The sequence below is a fragment of the Mustela nivalis genome (genome assembly GCF_964662115.1).
Source record: "Mustela nivalis genome assembly, chromosome: 3".
NCBI lineage: Eukaryota > Metazoa > Chordata > Mammalia > Carnivora > Mustelidae > Mustela > Mustela nivalis.
In genome coordinates, this window is record NC_139022.1 from 88,246,232 (window position 1) to 88,267,267 (window position 21,036).

Below are 21,036 nucleotides of genomic sequence, written 5' to 3' on the forward strand. Positions count from 1 at the left end.
GATTTAAGGGTGCAAACTGTGGCCATCAAACTGAGGAAATCTAAATGACCCAAATAGTAATTAAACCCCTATTAACACAATCACACGTAAGAACTTTGACAGCCTCAATTTTATAGGAATACAGAAAGTTGTAGGGGTTGTGAAAATAGATTGGTGTCTTAATTATTTTATTTCAGTAAACATTTAGCTCTGTATTTTTAACTAATAGTTATTTTCCAGATATGTTCTTCCTGAAGTTGTTCTTTTAGTAGAACAACTAAGTTAATTTTATATCAGATAGAGATGTAAATCTGTGCTTGCAAATACACCTTGGGGAGTCATTGAGAATTCTCTGTTAAAAATATTACCATATGGTATATATCAAACGGTCACAATAACAACAAACAAAAATTTAACCCATGGAATAATATATTTTGTGACATATAAGAAATGTTAATTTAACAATAATTACTCTTAGTAATTCTTTTTTAACCAAATTTCATAAAGCTCAAAACAGAAACAGTATTCAAACACTGTGGCTTTGTTCTTCCATATCATGGATGATATTGAACTCAATAGCTTAGCCAGATAATCTACTAAAAACTTTTTTGGTATTCTTTCTCTCCCAACTTTCTCTCAGTGGAATGTAGAACTAACATTTATTAAATATTTTTAATTACCCCAAAATTTAAGTCACTTTGCCCCAACTAGTCCCTCTTTTTACTTCCTCTTCTTTAGGTCCCAAGACTTCTAAGTAGATAAAAGGGCACAACAAGGATAAAACTAGTATTTACAATAATTCAGAGGCAGAAATCAACCCTTTCCCCAGCTCCTGCTCCTTCCACATAAGTAGGAAAAGCAGTCTATTAGCAAATCTAGCACAGACCTCAAATCTGTTCCAGTGTGGCTATTATGTTCATATTTTACATTAGAAGTTACAGAAAAACAATTTCTGTAGCTTTCTTGTCAGTAAAAATATTAATTGAATAGCTTTTACTGTTCCAAGTTAGTGTCACTGGGAAATTATACATAGCATGGAACATTGCTTACTGCAGTCAGTAAATATTCATTGAATTAGACTCAAATCACTTTTTGTGGTTAGATAATTATTATTTGGATAATGATAATAGACTAGTAACATATAAAATGTTTTCCCTACTTTTTCTTCAATTTCTTTTAAATAACTTTCATTCCTATATGTGTTAAGTATAATTTGGCATCTGTTTCCTTATAACACATGACATTTTTCACACAAAAATTCTTTTTTCTGAGTACTGTTTTAAAGTTATGTACTAATTCACAGGGCGTGATATTCATTTGCAAGTAAATATGAAAGCTTTTACAAGCTAAAATTCCCAAGGGAGGAACATAACATTTCACTAGAATCAGTGAATTAACACTGTAGTTTTGGTTTATTAGTAAGTCTAATGTGTTGAAGGGGGATGGGAAAGGGGATAACCACTTACTGTGCAAATGTCTTTCTTTCCATTAAAATACCTAAATAAATTGTTGCATCACTATCAGGACTTCTATCAGAAGATTTAAAAAATGCAAAACCTTCTATTTTTAACAGTTCTCATTTTTCTCTTTTGAATCATTCATTTTTGCTTTTATTAAAAAATGTCATAAAAACATTTGGGATTCCCTTTTTTTGGTAACTAAAAAGTTGCTTGTATATTTTTATGAATCCACTAAACTTAAACAGATCTCTTTAGAAAAATAATGTGGATATATTTTGCTTTCTACAGCCTGAAGAATGTTAAAATAGAAATGCTTTCTTGAATTCCCTCTTCTGGCTCAAGTTACTAGGTGGTCCCAAGTTACCAGAAGTAAAATTTATAAATCTAACCCCTAGTCTAGACATTTTCCAGCACTGACTGCAGTTCAAAAAATATTAATGTCTAGCCGGCAAAGTGAAACTCCCCCCAGTGATTTTGCAAATGACTAGAAAGTTAACCTTTTGCCAACTGCTCCTTCTGTGCATGGAGGTTATTAAAAAGAATCCAGGCATTTATAACTATGGGCTTTTTAAGACTAAAACACCTTGGCTTGACCCTTTGTGTCTCCTTCTGTTTATTCAGGCTTGGCCTCTGTGGCTGGAATGTGTGAGCCTGAAAGGAGCTGCAGCATTAATGAAGACATTGGCCTGGGTTCAGCTTTTACCATTGCACATGAGATTGGTCACAAGTGAGTGAGTTTAAGAAAATCAAAATAAATTTTTGAACTCCACTCTTTTGAGCAACTCATAACTACTGTGTAGAGTGCCTGTGCCCAAACATGCTTTACTGCCTTTTTGTCTGATTTCAGTTAGAGAATGTTATCATTTGGGGTATTGGGATAAATCATCTTAAGAACTAGAGACTTGTTAAATAATCTTTCTGATTCAGTGACCCATATTTTTAGAGTGGTGAATGAACCACACTTAAGTTTTGTTATATATATTTAAAATAATTTACCTTTAGCATGGTCTGCTTATCACCCAGTTCCTCGAAGTTAAATTGTTTAAATGATCTCTTTTCCTCAAATGACAGTACCTATATATTTTAAAATCATCATTGATACCACTACCATAAAATCTACTTTGACTTTTCACTCTTCATACAGCTGTGAACATACTTTTTCCAGACATAAAGTTTGTGCAATCAGTGCTATGTAACTTTTATGTTTTCAGGTGTAATATGTCATTGAAATTAAAAAATTAAAAAAAAAAAACCCACCAAAAACCTAGTCCAAACTGATGTTACAAAAAGTAGTGAGATATCATTCTCATCACATTTTAGGAGTATCTGGAGTTCTTAATATTTGTTTTAAATAATCTGTGCCCCAAACTGTCCTTTGGTTATCCCCCCACATGCACACACAGCAATAAAATCCTTACTTTCTTTTTTTCAAACAACAGGCAGTAGTAAATGTAAAAGCCTGCTCATGTGGAAGGAGAGAATTTTGAAAACTTTAAAAGGATAGTCAAACATTTTCAACTAAAACAAGCAGCCTACTTGCAGGAACTCCTGACATTTGTATGATTTAAGTTTTACAGTCTGCTTTTTGGTAGAGAAATGGATGTGGAAAAAAGAACAAATGAAAATGAATGTTTAGTATATGCTTGCCTCAGAGGTCATTCCTGAGATAAATCTGTAGTTCAGCTTTTTTTTTTTTTTTTTTCCCCAAATTGGAGAGTGAAATTGAGTCAGTCTGTTGCATTATTTTGAAGATTGTGATTTAAATTTTACCAAATTAGTGTTGATTTATGTATAAAGGTGAGTAACCAAGTTTAAACCTATTTGATTCAGACATGAGGAAAAGTCAGTATTACACTTTTAACGAAGGCCCAGAAATATTGGTATTCTAGTTTTCATTGCAGTAAATAGCCAAGGAAACAAAAAGGGAAGGCCCTTCTAACCAGTCCGTTTATCTTCAATGAACTTAAAAGTCTGGCTCATTAATGACTGTCATAATCTTATGCAACCAGACTGAATTTAATAGGTTCTGCTAGATTCAATTAAATTGAAAGGTTAGGACACGTTAACATACAGCAGATGAATAATGTGTGTATGAGAGCACTGTTACCTTATGCAGTCACAAGTTAGTCAATGTCAACATATGCATTATAAGTCTCCTTCTTGTATGTACTTAAATAGCTAAGGTAAGGGTTTATCTCTGTATCTTTTATTGTGATGAAGATTCTAACTGACCAGCTAGATTTTTGTTGCTGTTATTGGTCTCTTGAGTAATTCCTCTTAATTCTTCCTAAGATGAATGGCATATGCCTTATGTAGGGGATTATGAAAGAGAAGTAGAATATGAATTAACCTTTTAGGATTTATATGCTTTGAAGTAACTTTATTTCACAGCTAATTCTTGTTTGATAATGTGACTGCTTAAATGAGGAGGGGGAATATACAAAATGCTTTATATTGAGAGCCAGAAGAAATACTTCCACTCAAAAATGTTATTTGACAAGCAAAAAATCAGCTGTCCTTCTATGTCCAGTTGATTAATATGTCCGTATCTTCCATTCCCTTTTCCCCAGACAACCTGGGCAGGGTATGTTTAACATATATTTTTTGATATATCAAATTATTATTTGCTCAGTTAGGGAAAGTCTCTTTTATGAATGAAGATACTTTTACTTGTTTTTAAGATCTTAGTGTTTAGCTTTAAGAAACTTAAAAAGTCAACTCTGGCACAACTCATGGCATCCCTAAAATACTGTGTTCTCTGTTCTTCCTGAGACAAAGCAACAGCCATGGTAAATATGTCAAGTATAGTTTTCAGTTTAAATTTATTGAAGTTTTATAACTTGTATCATTTAGTTGGATGGATGTTAAGTGATGTGATGATATCTGCAGATTTATCACAATGAAGAATTTTTTTTTATTTACTTGACAGAGAGAGAGAGATCACAAGTAGGCAGAGAGAGGTGGGGGAAGCAGGCTTCCTGCTGAGCAGAGAGCCCAATGTCAAGCTCCATCCCAGGACCCTGAGATCATGACCTGAGCCAAAGGCAGAGGCTTTAACCCACTGAGCCACCCAGGCACCCCTGCAATGAAGAATATTTGATAGGAGTTACTGAGAAGTGCCCCCACTGAATCACTAGACCAGTGGAAGATTTTCTAGTATTCTTTACAGTGTGTAAAATATGGTTTGCACCCACTGTATACTTGTGTAGGGATGGATATACTACCTATTTTGAACAGCTATGGGATAACTTTTTTTTCTTTTGCTAGGCCTTAGTGACCATTTCTCTTTTATTCTTCTCTTTCTCTTTCTTTCTTTCTTTCTTTCTTTCTTTCTTTCTTTCTTTCTTTCTTTTTTTTTTTTTTGGTGACCTGTATGGGGATCAGATTAGCAACAGTTTTATTTCTCTCTGTGCCTTTGTGAAAATAAGAAATTAATTTTTTTGTAAAATAAAAGATTGAGGGTTTATGCTATATTTAAATAACATGTCTAGCTTTAATGTAGCTATAAGCCAAAGGTAATTAATGAAACCTTACAGAAAAGAATGCCCATTGAAAGATTTTTTAATTAACTATGTAGTTGCTATAGGTTTCATCAATGGAAAAAAGTATGATTTTGAAGAATTCAACCTGACTTCTTATATCCTGAGAAAACTAATGTTTCCAAACTGTACAATAATAAAAAATATGTTTTTAAAAGATTCTATTTATTTATTTGACAGAGAGAGAGAGAAAGAGAGGGAACATAAGCAGGGAGAGTGGGAGAGGGAGAAGTAGGCTTCTCGCTGACCAGGGAACCCAATGCAGGGCTCTATCCCAGGACCCTGGGATCATGACCAGAGCTGAAGGCAGAAGCTTAACAACTGAGCCACCTAGGCACCCCCAAAATAAATAATCTTAGAAAGAGATCTTAAAAATATTCATAATTTTTAGGGATGCATATTGAAGTATGCACGACTGAAATGACAGAATGTTTGATAGTTACTTTTAAAAGAAAGTAGGAAAAAAAAAGAGAAAGATGGGGCATGTGGGTTGCTGCCTTTGGCTCAGGTCATGATCCCAGGGTCCTGGGATCAAGCCCTGCATCAGACTCCCCGCTCTGCGGGAGGCACGCTTCTCCCTCTCCCACTCTCCCTGCTTGTGTTCCCTCTCTTGCTGTCTCTCTCTCTCTGTTAAATAAATAAAACCTTTAAAAAAGAGAGAGAGAGAGAGAGAGAGAGAGAGAAAGCAAGAATAGTAACATCTTGAATTTTATTATCATGATAATGTATGGATGGGAGTTCATTATACTACTCTCTCTACTATTGTAGATGTCTGATATTTCTTTGCAAAAAAGAATAGGTACTACAATCAAATCTTTTAGTTGACTTAGCTCATTTAATATTTAATTATGATTTAGTGAACTGTAACTGATTTTGACAAAAGTTATGGAAATGTTAAATGTTTTAGTGAAAGCTGCATATATATATTGGTCTTTCTTTTGGAAATCAGTATCAATGTTTGGTCTTGCCAATAGGGATACAAAAGACTGGATAGGAGATTTTTTTTTTTTTCTTTTAAAGGAGGTATGCGACAGGCTTCAGGATAAAATTGTAAATTAGTTACTTGTGTTAGGAAGCTCTTATTACCATTTTCTTTAATCTGAATTTCCTTTTTCTTGCTACAAATACCTAGGTGTCTCTAAATGCTTGATCAGGGCTATACTTTCATAACAGAAGGCTAATTAATACACCAAGGAAATTTTAGGATTTGGAACTAGTATTTGAGACCGTATTTGGGACTTTAATGCCTTTGTCTAGTTTTGGTATCAAAATAATGTTAGTCTAAGAAGTATTCTGTGTGTTCTGGAAGAGTTTGCATCCCTTGAGTACATCTTAAAATATCATTTTAGTATAATTTACATACACTAAAGATACTTTTGTGTGTAGTTCAATGAATTATGGCAAATGTATATAACCATTTACTTACCACAATTAAGATATCAACATTTTCATTACCTAAAAAAGTCCCCTTGTTCCCTTTTACAATCAATCTCCACTCTACTCCCCTTTTCCCTGGGCTCTGACAGCCACAGATATACTTTCTATCACCATAGATTAAACGTGTCTTTTCTATAGTTCCAATTAAGTCAACTTATATAAGGGGCACTCTTTGTATCTAGTTTCTTTCCCTTAGCACAAAAGATTTTGAGATTCACCCATGTTGTTATGTGTATCAGTAGCTTTTTTGGTTTCTTTTCTGAATAGTATTCCTTATAAATGCCACATTTTTTCCCCCTAGTTTGGGGCTATTATGATGAATAGGACTGCTATGAACATCCATATACAAGTATTTGTTTGGACATATAATTTCATTTCTCTTGGATGGTACTGCTGGTAGTATGGTACATGTTAGGTTCACTTTACGATGAACTATTTCTCAAAGTGGCTGAATACCTTTCTGCATTCCCACTAGCAATCTATGAGAGTTCTGATTACTTCAAGATCCTTGCCAACATTTGGTTGTGTCTTTTTTATTTTAGCCATTATTATACATTTTAGTGACATCTCATTGTAATTTTAATTAATCATCTATTTTCTGATAATGATGTTAGTGATCATCAGCATCTTTTCATATGTTTATTTGTCATTCATTATCTTCTTTGAATATTTATTCAAATTCTTTCCCACAGTTTTTTGTTTGTTTGTTTTTTCAAACTGAAGTGTCTCTTTATTGAGTTGCAGATTTCAGTATATCCTGGTAAAAAAAATCTTTGTCATATATACACAATGTGAATATTTTCTCCAACTCTTTTGTTTGCCATTCATCTTTTAATGGTTTTGCCATTCATTTTTAATGGTTTTTTTGAAAAAAATTTTTTTTTAATTTTGATGAAATGTAATTTAAAATTTTCCTTTGTATGATTTGTGTTTTTTTGTGTCCTAAAATGTCTTTGCCTACTTCAAAATTGTGAAAATTTTCTTCTATATTTTTGCGTAAAGTTTTATACTTTTAGCTTTTATATGAAGACCTATGATCTATTCTGAGGTTATTTTTTTTGTATAGTATAAGTATCTAGTCACAAGTATCTAGTCATTTTAGTATGATTTGTTAAAACAATTGGTTGTAGTTTTTTCTTTTTAAAAATTTTAGTTTTTCAAAGACAGCAAGAAAGCATGAGTGAGGTTGGGGAAGGGGGCAGAGGGAGATGGAGGGGGAGAATCTAAATCAGGCTCCATGCCTAATCCAGCCCCCATGTGGGGCTCAATCTTACAACCCTGAGATCATGATCTGGGCATAAATCAAGAGTCGTATGCTCAACTGACTGAGCCATTCAAGTACCTCTAATGTATTTCTTGAGATTTGGTATCAGAATATAGTCATATATATTGAATTAGGAACTGTTTTATTTTCTGGAAGAGTTTGTATAGATAAGGCCGATGGTACTTTTTCCTTAAATGTTTGATAGAATTCCCCAATGAGTCCATCTGAGCCTGGATTTTTTTTTTAATGGGAAGATTGTTGATTAATAATTTAGTTTATTAATTAAATATAGGATAGCTTATTATCTAAATCATCTGAAATTTTTTTTGTTAATTGTCTTTCAAAGTATTTAGACTATTTCAACTAAATTGTCAAATTAATTATAATATTCTTTTGTCTTTTTTAATGTCTGTCATATAGTGTTATTCCACCATTCATTCTTGATATTTGTAATTTGTGTTTTCTCCTTAATTTCTTTTTTCCAGCTTTATTGAGATATAATTGACAAATAATATTGTATAATTTTAAGGTGTACAAAGTGATGATTTGATACATGTATATATTGCAAAATGATTGCCATGATAAGGTTAGTTAACACATGCATCACATCATATAATTATCTTTTTGTGTGTGTGTGCTGAGAACATTCAAGATCCACTCTCTTAGCAATGTTCAAGTATACAATACAGTATTGTTAACTATAGTCACAATACTCTACATTAGACCTTCAGAACTTATTCATTGTATAACTGGAAGTTTACACACTTTGAATATCTCCCCATTTCCTTCACATCCTAGTCTCTGACAACCACTAGTTTACTCACTGTTTCTAGGAGTTCAGCTTTTTAAAATTACATGTAAGTGAAATCACACAGTATTGGTCTTTGATCTTACTTATTTCACTTCATGCCCTCAAGGTTCATCCTCGTGGAAATAAATGGCAGGGTTTTTGTCCTTTTTATGACTGAATATGATATATAAATATCATATAGTCCTTTTTATTACAATGTGATATATAAATATACATTACACACACATCTATGGATGGTTTGGGGGAGCTTGAACATTTTAACAATAACTCTTCCTATTCATTAACAAGAGATATCTTCAAATTTATTTGTTTTCTTCAATTTCTTTAATCAATTGCTTATTGTCTTCAGTATACAGGTCTTTTACCTCTTTGATTAAATGTAGTTCTTTTAAAAAAAAATTTAACTAGGTTAAAAAAACTTAATTAGGGGTGCCTGGATGGCTCAGTCACTTAAGAGTCTGCCTTTGGCTCAGGTCATGATCCCAGTGTCCTGAGATGGAGCCCCGCAGCAGGCTCCCTGCTCAGTGGGGAGCCTGCTTCTCCTTCTCCCTCTTACACTCTCCCTGCTTATGCTCTTTTCTCAAATAAATCAGTGCCCTGCTTAGGTTTATTTCTAATGATCTTATAGTTTCGGATACTACTGTATATGGTATCATTTTATTTCTTTTTAGATTGTTCATTGTTCTAGCGTATAGAAACACAACTGATTTTTGTAAGTTGACTTTGTAGTTTGCACTTTACTGAATTTGTTTATTCAGACCATTTTTTGGTAGAGTCTTTTGGATTTTCTCTATATAAGATCATGTCATTTCTGAGCAGAGATAGTTTGCCTTTCATTTCTTTTTGTTGCCTGATTCGTCTGCTTAGTACTTACTATGTTGAATAGGAGAGGTGGGTGTATAGAGGATACTCTTGATTAGATATTCTTCCTGATTTTAGAGGAAAAGCTTTAAAGTTCACTATTGATTATAATATACTTATGGGCTGGTCATATATGGCTTTTATAATGTCAAGGTTTGTTACTTCTATATACCCACATTGTTGAGAGTTTTTAAAATGAAGGGACATTGAATTTTGTTAATCCTTTTTCTTTATCTTCTGAGATCCTCATATGATTTTTATTTTTCATTCTATTAATGTGATGTATCACACTGATTTACATGTATTGAGTCATCCTTGCATCTCAGGGATGAATCTTACTTGATCATAGGGTAAGATCATCTTTGTATTGTTAAACTCATTTTTCTGATTTTGTTGAAAATTTTGTTGGAAATTTTGTTGAAAATTTATGTATCTATATTCATCAGGGACATTGACCTATAGTTTTCTTCTGTTGAATGTATTCTGGCTTTGCCATAGGGAAATGCTGGTTCCTTGTGGAAGACTTTGGGGGATTTGTTTCTTTCCAGTTTTTTAGAAGAGTTTAAGAAGGATTAGCAATAATTCTTTAAATGTGAATTCAGCAGTGAATTTATCGTCCTTGGGTTTTCTTTTTGGGGAGGTTTTTGGTTATTAATCTGTCTCTGTACTTGTTAAGAATTTCTATTTCTTCTTCATTGAGTCTTAGTAGGTTATGGTTTTGGGAATTTTTCCTTTTCTTCTATCTTATTTAATTTGTTGATGTATCATTGTTTGTAATTGTCCCTTATCATTTTTGTATTTTTGTGGTATCAATTGTAATGTCTTTTCTTTCATTTTTGTCTTTATTTATTTATTTATTTATTTTCGAAGATTATTTATTTATTTATTTGAGAGAGAGACAGTGAGAGAGAGCATGAGTGAGGAGAAGGTCAAAGAGAGAAGTAGACTCCCCGTGGACCTGGGAGCCCGATGTGGGACTCGATCCCGGGACTCCAGGGTCATGACCTGAGCCGAAGGCAGTCGTCCAACCAACTGAGCCACCCAGCCGTCCCATCTATATTTATTTAATTTTTTTTTTCTAGTTACTCTAAGTTTTGTCAATTTGGCTTGTCGTTACAAAAAAATCACCTCTTGATTTCACTGATATTTTTTATTGATTTTCTAGTCTCTCATTTCTTTTCTGATCTTCGTTATTTTTTCCTACAAAATTTGGCCTTATTTTGTTCCTTTTTTTTCTAGTTCCTTGAGACACAAAATCAGATTGTTTATTTGAAATGAGATCCCCTCCCCCCCCTTTTTTTTTAATAATACCAGCGTTTATCACTATACTCGTCCCTCTTAGAATTGCTTTTGCTAGTACTGTAAGTTTGGTATGTTGTTTTCCACTTACATTTGTCTAAGTAGTTTTTTTGTTTTAAGTAGGTTTTTTTTACACTTTTGATTCTTTATTTGACCCATTGATTGTTCAAAATTGTTTTTGTGAATTTCCATGTTTTTGTGAATTTCACTTTTTTTTTTCTGTTGATTCTTACTATTGTACTACTATCTAATAATAGAGTCTTGAAATGATTTCAGTATTAAAAAAGTTTTTAGGGCATACAATTATTATTACAAATACAATCTATACTCCTTTTAGAAAATGTTTATTATTGTGCCAAGTGTAGAAGTCAAAAGTATCAACACCCAGCAATCCCATCATAACTGAAATTCAAATTTTTCTATTCCATCCATTGTGGGTTTTTTGTTAATGGATAATATGCATAGGTACTATATACGAATTATTATTTTTTTATTAAGTTTTTAATTTTAATTCCAGTATAATTAACACACAGTGTTATATTAATTTCAGATGTACAATATAGTGATTCAGAAATTCTGTACATTAGTCAATGTTCATCATGATAAGTGTACTCTTTAATCCCCTTCACCTACTTCATCCATTCCCCATCCACCTCTTCCCTTGTAACCATCATTTGCTCTCTATAGTTAAGAGTCTGTTTTTGGTTTCTCTCTCTCTCTTTTATTCCCCTTTGCTTGTTTATTTTGTTCTCTAAATTTCACATATGAGTGAAATCATATGGTATTTGTCTTTCTCTGATTGATTTACTTCCCTTAGCATTATACTCTAGCTCCATCCATGTTGTTGCAAAGGCCAATATTTCATTCTTTTTTATGGCTAAATAATAGTCTATTGTGTGTATGTGTACATCTTTATCCATTCATCTTCCATATCATTCATCCATATCACATCTTTATCCATTCATCTGCCAATGGGCACTTGGAGAGCTTCCATAATTTGGCTATTGTAAATTCAATATTTTTAAATTTGTTAGGACTTTTGTACTAACCTATTGTAAGATGTATCCTGGTAAATGTTATGTGGGTGCTTGAAAAGAATGTGTATTCTGCTAATATTGGAAAGAAAGATCTGTATAGTGTCTAAAGTGTAGTTCCACTCAGATATTTCTTCATTTCTAAGTGATGCATTGTTGAAAATGGGGTATTAGAATCCCGAACAATTTTTCAAAATTAATTTATTATTTTATTATCTTCAGTTAGCCACTGTATAGTATGTCAGTTTTTGATGTAGTGTTCAATGATTCATTAGTTACGTGTAACACCCAGTGCTCATCACAACACACGCGCTCCTTAATACCCATCGCCCTGTTACCCCCTCCTTTCTGAAACCTTCAGTTTATTTCCTGGGGTCCATAGTCTCTCATGGTTTATCCCTATCTCTGATTTCTCTCCCTACAGATTTCCTTCCCTTTCCCTATGGTCCTCTGTGCTATTGCTTATGTTCCACAGATGAGTGAAACCATATGATAATTATCTTTCTCTGCCTGACTTACTTCACTTAGCAGATCCCCTCCAGTTGCATCCATGTCAGTGCATATGGTGGGTATTTATCCTTTTTGATGGCTGAATAATATTCCATGTATATATGTGCCACATCTTCTTTATCCATTCATCTGTTAAAGGGCATCTCATCTCCTTTTATTATGGACTAGAATCTTCAGCAGTTATTATACTGTGTTTATTTCTTGTTTTAATTACATTTGTGTTTGTTTTACATACTTTGGGAATCCAGTGTTGGGTGTGTACATATTTACAATTTTTAAATCCTCCTTATAGATTGACCCCTTTTTTATTATATATGACCTACTTTGTCTCCTATTACAGCTTTTGATTTAAAGTCTGTTTTGTCTGGTAAAAGTTTAGCTATCTCTCTTCTCTTTTGGTTTACATTTGCATGGAATATCTTTTTCCATCTCTTCACTTTGCACCTATTTTTTCCTTAAAGCTGAGGTGAGTCTCATATAGGCAGTGAATAGGTCAGTCTTATTTTTTTATCCATTTTGTCACTCCCAAGTTTTTTGATTAGAGAATTTAATCCATTTACATTTAAAGTAATTATTGCTATCTAAGGACTTTCAGCATTTTAAGTATATCCCAGTCTCTCATAGTCACAAGGGTTTTCCTCAGAAATCTGCTGATAATCTATGGGGGTTCCCTTGTATGTGAGGAATTACTGCTTTTTTTAAATGAATTTATTTTATATATTTTATATATTTATTTTAGAGAGAGGGAGAGGGAGTACAAACCAGGGAAGGGTCAGAGGGAGAGAGAGAGGCAGAGAATCAGGAGCAGACTCCACACTGACCAGAGTCTGATGCAGGGCTCAATCTACAACCCATACAATCATGACCTGAGCCAAAATCACAAGTCAGACACTCTACCAACTGAGCAACCCAGGTGCTCCTTCTTACTCTCTCCAGATTTGGGAAGTTCTCAGCGATAAAGTCTATAATTAAGCTCTCTGCCCTTTTCTCTCAGTCATCTCCTTTTGGGACTCTAAAAATGTATAGATAATTTCTTTTGATAGCATCCTGTTATTCAGATAGGCTTTTTTCACTCTTTTTCATTCTTTTTTTTTTTCCCTTCTCTGATTTGTTTTGTGAGATTAAGAGTCACTTATGGTTTGTCTCCCTCCCAATCCCATCTTGTTTCATTTATTCTTCTCGTACCCACTTAAGCCCCCATGTTGCATCACAACTTCCTCATATCAGGGAGATCATATGATAGTTGTCTTTCTCTGCTTGACTTATTTCGCTAAGCATGATACGCTCTAGTTCCATCCATGTTGTCTCAAATGGCAAGATTTCATTTCTTTTGATGGCTGCATAGTATTCCATTGTGTATATATACCACATCTTCTTGATCCATTCATCTGTTGATGGACATCTAGGTTCTTTCCATAGTTTGGCTATTGTGGACATTGCTGCTATAAACATTCGGGTGCACGTGCCCCTTTGGATCACTACGTTTGTATCTTTAGGGTAAATACCCAATAGTGCAATTGCTGGGTCATAGGGCAGTTCTATTTTCAACATTTTGAGGAACCTCCATGCTGTTTTCCAGAGTGGCTGCACCAGCCTGCATTCCCACCAACAGTGTAGGAGGGTTCCCCTTTCTCCGCATCCTCGCCAGCATCTGTCATTTCCTGACTTGTTGATTTTAGCCATTCTGACTGGTGTGATGTGATATCGCATTGTGGTTTTGATTTGTATTTCCCTGATGCCGAGTGATATGGAGCACTTTTTCATGTATCTGTTGGCCATCTGGATGTCTTCTTTGCAGAAATGTCTGTTCATGTCCTCTGCCCATTTCTTGATTGGATTATTTGTTCTTTGGGTGTTGAGTTTGCTAAGTTCTTTATAGATTCTGGACACTAGTCCTTTATCTGATATGTCGTTTGCAAATATCTTCTCCCATTCATGACCAAGTGGGATTTATTCCAGGGCTGCAAGGTTGGTTCAACATCCGCAAATCAGTCAATGTGATACAACACATCAATAAAAGAAAGAACAAGAACCATATGATACTCTCAATAGATGCTGAAAAACCATTTGACAAAGTACAGCATCCCTTCCTGATCAAAACTCTTCAAAGTGTAGGGATAGAGGGCACATACCTCAATATCATCAAAGCCATCTATGAAAAACCCACCGCAAATATCATTCTCAATGGAGAAAAACTGAAAGCTTTTCCGCTAAGGTCAGGAACACGGCAGGGATGTCCATTATCACCACTGCTATTCAACATAGTACTATAGGTCCTAGCCTCAGCAATCAGACAACAAAAGGAAATTAAAGGCATCCAAATCGGCAAAGAAGAAGTCAAATTATCACTCTTCGCAGATGATATGATACTATATGTGGAAAACCCAAAAGACCACTCCAAAACTGCTAGAACTTATACAGGAATTCAGTAAAGTGTCAGGATATAAAATCAATGCACAGAAATCAGTTGCATTTCTCTACACCAACAGCAAGACAGAAGAAAGAGAAATTAAGGAGTCAATCCCATTTACAATTGCACCCAAAACCATAAGATACCTAGGAATAAACCTAACCAAAGAGACACAGAATCTATACTCAGAAAACTATAAAGTACTCATGAAAGAAATTGAGGAAGACACAAAGAAATGGAAAATGTTCCATGCTCCTGGATTGGAAGAATAAATATTGTGAAAATGTCTATGCTACCTAAAGAAATTTACACATTTAATGCAATTCCTATCAAAGTACCATCCATCTTTTTCAAAGAAATGGAACAAATAATTCTAAAATTTATATGGAACCAGAAAAGACCTCGAATAGCCAAAGGGATATTGAAAAAGAAAGCCAACGTTGGTGGCATCACAATTCCGGACTTCAAGCTCTATTACAAAGCTGTCATCATCAAGACAGCATGGTACTGGCACAAAAACAGACACGTAGATCAATGGAACAGAATAGAGAGCCCAGAAATAGACCCTCAACTCTATGGTCAACTAATCTTCGACAAAGCAGGAAAGAATGTCCAATGGAAAAAAGACAGCCTCTTCAATAAATGGTGCTGGGAAAAATTGGACAGCCACATGCAGAAAAATGAAATTGGACCATTTCCTTACACCACACACAAAAATAGACTCAAAATGGATGAAGGACCTCTATGTGCAAAAGGAATCCATCAAAATCCTTGAGGAGAACACAGGCAGCAACCTCTTCGACCTCCGCCGCAGCAACATCTTCCTAGGAACAACGCCAAAGGCAAGGGAAGAAACGGCAAAAATGAACTATTGGGATTTCATCAAGATCAAAAGCTTTTGCACAGCAAAGGAAACAGTTAACAAAATCAAAAGACAACTGATCTATCCATTTTTAATAGAGAACTTTGAAATCTTAACCAGTGTATAGATTTGTCCATTTCTCCTTTCATTACTCAGTTTTACTTCATACATTTTGAAATTTTATAATTACATGCTTTCATAATTAGAATATATCTTCTTGATTAATTGGTTCTTTACCATTATAAAACATCTCTTTTTATCCTTGTTAACATCACTTTTCTGAAATCTATTTTGTGACATTAATATAGTGATTCTAGCTTTCATCTTATTGTTTGCATGGTCTTTTTTTTTTTTTTTTTTATTCTTTAACTATGAGTTTACCTTTTTCTTTATATTCAAAGAGGATTTCTTTTTAATAATTTGTAGTTGGGTTTCGCTTTTAATCCAGTTTAACTATTTCTATTTTTTAATTGTATTTTATGTTCATTTACATTTAATGTAATTAGTGGGTTTTAGTCATTAACCTAGCACTGTTGTCTAGTTTTTCTTATCTGTTTTTGTTTCTATTTTTTCTTAATTAATTACTTTAAAATATGTCATTTTATCTTCACTATTGGCATATTAACTATACCTCCTTTATCTATTTATTTACCTATCTATCTGTTGTGGTTGCTTTATGGTTTACAATGTGGATCTTTAATTTATCAGTTTATATTAAAATAAAATTGTTGAACTTCATTTGTCACATAAGATATAGTTCATTTTTCTCTTTCCATTCTTTGTTTATTGTCACATATTTTGGTTCTTTGTGTATTATAAATCCTACAAGTCCTTGTTATTTTTGCTTTTGACGGTTATTTTTTTTAGAAAAATTAAAAAATGAGAAGCAATATGTTTTATGCTTGCATACATATTTTTTTTTTTTACCAGTTCTGGTTCTTTTTTCATCCTTTCATGGAAATTCTATTTTCATCTATTATGTTCATTCTGCCTGAAAACCTTCCATTATCATTTCTTATAATGTAGTTTTCCTGGAAACTTATTCTCTGAGCTTCTATATATTTGAAAAATTTTTATTTTACTTTCACTTTTAAAGGATATTTTCACTGGATTAAAATTCTCCATTGGCAATTTTTTTGAGCAAAGTCATCTGAAATATAAAGGATCATGATGCATCATGATGACTACATAGAGTTAATGATGCTAGATGGGAAATGCCTAAAAAAAAGAAATTGTGAGATGAAATTGGTGAGCTAAATAAGAAATAGATGATACAGGGCCTTATATATGTAATAAAGAACTTGTGCATTATCTCTTAGGACAGTAGAAAGTCACTGAGTAATTTTTAATAGAAATGGTATGGTATGGTCAGATAGATACCATGTGAAATCTGACTTTCACAGAGGAGAACATGCTGCTGCAGTTGTCTAAAGTAATACTATTAATATTATTTTAGAGGGTCATTGTTGTGGTCCAGAAGTATGTTAAGCACAGTGAATGCACAAAATAAATATTTTCCTCATTATGCAGATGAATTAAATGAGATGAAGAGATTAAATGGTTAACCTTGGGTTGAAGGCAAACCCTCTGGCTCTAGGATGGCTTCTAAACATTCCTGATGTACAGGTTAGAGATAGAGGATTGGAAATAGGATGATGTCATTTGGATAGATTAAAGATATATTAAAGAGTTAAAATTAGCAGGGTTCAATTCTTGATTGAATAAGAGTGATGAGGGAGGAAAAATTAAGGAATACTCTTGTTTTTCAGCCTTAGTGATTGAGACATGACAGTACCACCTGCTGAAATAAACATGGACCAGTTTAATTGAAGGAGTAATGAATTATTTTTACATTAGGTTAAGACTATAGGACGTTCAGATGGAAACATACAGAGGACAATTGGATGTTCAAATCTAAAATTAATGAGATAGGTATGGTCTAAATATATAAATTTGGGTTTCATCCATAAAGGTAAGGTCCTAGAGAACTGGCATAAACTGAAAAGAGCAGAAGGATCGGAGCTGCATAAATAATACCTAGTAATCATTTGAAGTTAGAGCTTTCATAGTGCTACTTAAATTACTTTATGTCTCAAGTAGTGTTTTTTATAACCTGTTTGTTATTATATAATAACTATCACTAAGGAATTAGGGACATAATATAGCTAATTGAATTAAGATGTATTTAGATATGACACTTGAAATTTTGTACTCTAAAAAGATACAATTTTAGGACACATAAATTATATTTAGCTTTTTTCATAATAAACTTATGAAATTATTATATTAAGAAGCTTTCAGGATGAAAATGTAAATATATTTAAGACAGTTAGGAATCCTCTACCTATCTTAACACCTGTCCCCTTGAGAATAAGGACTATTATTCATTTTTGTGCCTCCCGTGTCTACTATATACTCGGTCTTTATCTGTGGAAGAATAGCTCATTTATTTTTTTTTAGAAGATTTTATTTATTTATTTGACAGAGAGAGATCACAAGTAGGCAGAGAGGCAGACAGAGAGAGAGGAAGGGAAGCAGGCTCCCCGCTGAGCAGAGAGCCCAATGTGGGGCTTGTTCCCAGGATCCTAGGATCATGACCTGAGCTGAAGGCAGAGGCTTTAACCCACTGAGCCACCCAGGTGCCCAAAGAATAGCTCTTTAAATACTAAATCCAAAAGGAATGGAAACCTCACAATTTATCTCTTTTTACTTAGCCTTTTGAACTAATATTGTACTTAACTTTTTTGTGTATGTGTGTGTTTACATTTCATTGGCATCTTTTTTCACTGAAATATAGTTGATACAATGTTACTTTAGTTTCTGGGGCACAAAAGAGTGCTTTGACAAGTCTGTACTTTATGCTGTGCTCACCACAAGGGTAACTACTATCTGTCACCATACAATGCTCTCACTATACCATTGATTATGCTTCCTATGCTGTACTTTTGTGTGTGTGTGTGTGTGTGTGTGTGTGTGATTTTATTTATTTATTTGACAGAGAAAGATTGAGAGCGTGAACACAAGTAGGGGAGCAGCAAGCAGGAGAGGGAGAAGGAGAAGCAGGTTCCTTGCTGAGCAGGAAGCCTGATGTGGGGCTCCATCTCAGGACCCTGGGATCGTGACCTGAGCCGAAAGCAGATGCTTAACCAACTGAGCCACTCAGGAACCTCATGCTATGCTATACCTTTGATCCTTGTGACTTATCTATTCCATTACTGGAGACCTTTATCTCCCTCCCCCTTTTGCTCATTTTGCCCCTCTACCCCCATCTTCCTCCACTTTAGCAACTACCAGTTTGTTCTATGTATTTAACATCATACGTAACTTTTAAGTTACTGTGAATATTGAATTCTGAACTAATACAGAAAACATCTTAAACATATATTACATTAATATAATAAAACATATATAATCATTTTTAAACACGTAGGAAATTGATAAACTAAGTATTGAATTCTTTAATTTTTATAGCAATATTCCTTTTTGTGTGACATCAAATGTTAAGTCTAATAACTTTAGAAGTGCCTACTTTAATTTTAAAATCCAATTTTGAACACAGTGTTTGAGTGTATATCTAGGTGTATCTGGAATAGACTAGTAGGTTATGTAATGTCTGCAGTTGGGGAAACACTATAATTACTTCTTAACTTAGTACTTTCAATACTTGAGTAGATTGTTTCAATTTTTGTTTGATATTTGTGTTAAGCATTAAAACATAGTATAATAATTCTTATGCTTACTCTCTAAGTATGTAATACATATTTATGTGTTTAGTTTTAAATATAATAATATACATTCTCTTTAATGTGATGGTTTGGAATGGAACTGGCAATATATCTGAGGTATGTCTATAAATGAAAAACAGCTTGCTGGGATTTTGAGTGAGATTTAATGAATATAGAAATTAAGTTGGGAAGAACTGACATCTTCAGTATTCAGTATCAATATTCAGAATCAACAAAAAAAATATTCAGAATCAGCAATGTTGAGTCTTTCATTCCATGAACACAGAATATCTCTCCATATATTTGGATCTTTGCTTTCCTCATCAAATCTTGTGGTTTTCTGCATATGGATCCTGTACATATTTTCTTAGCTACATAGCTAGGCTTTATTTATTTATTTATTTATTTATTTATTTATTTATTTATTTTTGGTACTATTATAAATGGTAATTGTATTTTAAGCTTCCAATTACAATTGTTCTTTGCTAAGGATGCCTAGGTGGTTCAGTTGGTTAGGTGTCCAACTATTGCTTTCAGCTTAGGTCATGATCTCATAGTTGTGAGATTGAGCCCCATATCATGCTCCAGGCTCTGCTTGAAGTCTACTTGAGAGTCTCTCTACCCCTCTCCCATTGCCCGCCCCCCCCTTGCTTGTTCTCTCTCAAAATAAATAATATTCTTAAGATAAAGAAGTTTATAATTGTTCTTTGATAGTATATTGAGAAACAGTTGACTTTTGTACACTCAATTTCATATTCTGTGCCTTTGCTGTACTTTCAGATTCATTCCAGGAAGTTTTTTATTTTATTTGGAATTTTGGACATAGACAACCTGTCTATCTGTGAACAAAGACAATTTTATATCTTTCTCTCCAATCTCTATATCTTTTTGTTCGTTCATTCATTCATTCATTCATTCATGTATTTATTTGCTTTTGTCTTACTGCACTAGCTAAGATTTCTAATGTGGTGTTGAATAGAAATGGTGAGAGGACAAAGTTTCCTTGAAAGTACTTAGTCTTAGGAGTGAAAGTGTCCAGTTTCTCATCATTAAGTGTGGCAATTAGAAGGTTATTTTGTAGATCATTTATCAAGTTGAGGAAGTTGCCTTTTATTTTTTGCTTGTTTGCATAGTTTTTATCATGAATGGGAGTTGGAGTTTGTGAGATGATTTTTCTGCATCAATCAACTTGATTATATGATTTCTTTCTTTTGCCTGTGGATGTGATGGAGTACACTAGTTGTTTTTTGGATATTAAATCAGCTTTGAATACCTGAAATAGGTCCTATGTGGTTGTAGTAGATAGTTCTTTTTATACATTGTCAGATTTGATTTGCTGATATTTATTGATGATTGTTGAATGAGAGGTATTAGTCTTCATTTTCTTTTAATGCTGGCCTCCCAGAACAAGTTGGGAGCTGTTCCCTTTGCTTCTATTTTCTAGAAAATTGCTTTAATTTCTTCCTTAAATGTTTGTTGGAATTTGCCAGTGAAAATGTCTGGCCTATTGTTTTCTATTTTGAAAGGTTTTTAATTTTTGAATTATTATCTTTATACAGAGGACTTTTCAGATTATAGATTTCTCTTTTAGGAGTTTTTATAGCTTGTGTCTTTCTGGGAATTGGTCCATTTCAGTTATCGAATTTGTCAACATGGAGTTATTCATAGTAGCTCTTTATTATTGTGTTTTTAATGTCCAAAGATCAGTAATGATGAACTACCTTTCTGATATTGGTAATCTGTGTCTTCTCCCTGTTTTAGTTGGTTAGCTTGGTTAGAGATATATCAATTTTATTGATCTTTTTAAAGAATCAGCTTTGAGGGTGCCTGGGTGGCTGAGTCATT

The 21,036-nt window shown here is 33.5% G+C and overlaps 1 protein-coding gene across 5 annotated transcripts in view; it reads left to right on the forward strand.

Annotated features, from left to right (window-relative positions):
- The window catches only part of ADAMTS6 (ADAM metallopeptidase with thrombospondin type 1 motif 6), a 307,097-nt gene that overhangs the window by 137,441 nt on the left and 148,620 nt on the right, over positions 1 to 21,036 (forward strand). For all 5 annotated transcript variants that reach the window (XR_014309548.1, XM_082723084.1, XM_082723083.1 and 2 more), the window contains one exon: positions 2,061 to 2,166. Coding sequence is in view for 4 of the 5 variants with exons in the window: in XM_082723084.1 (XP_082579210.1) it covers positions 2,061 to 2,166 (106 nt within the window). In the remaining variant the exon portion in view is untranslated. The remainder of the gene's footprint in view (positions 1 to 2,060; positions 2,167 to 21,036) is intronic.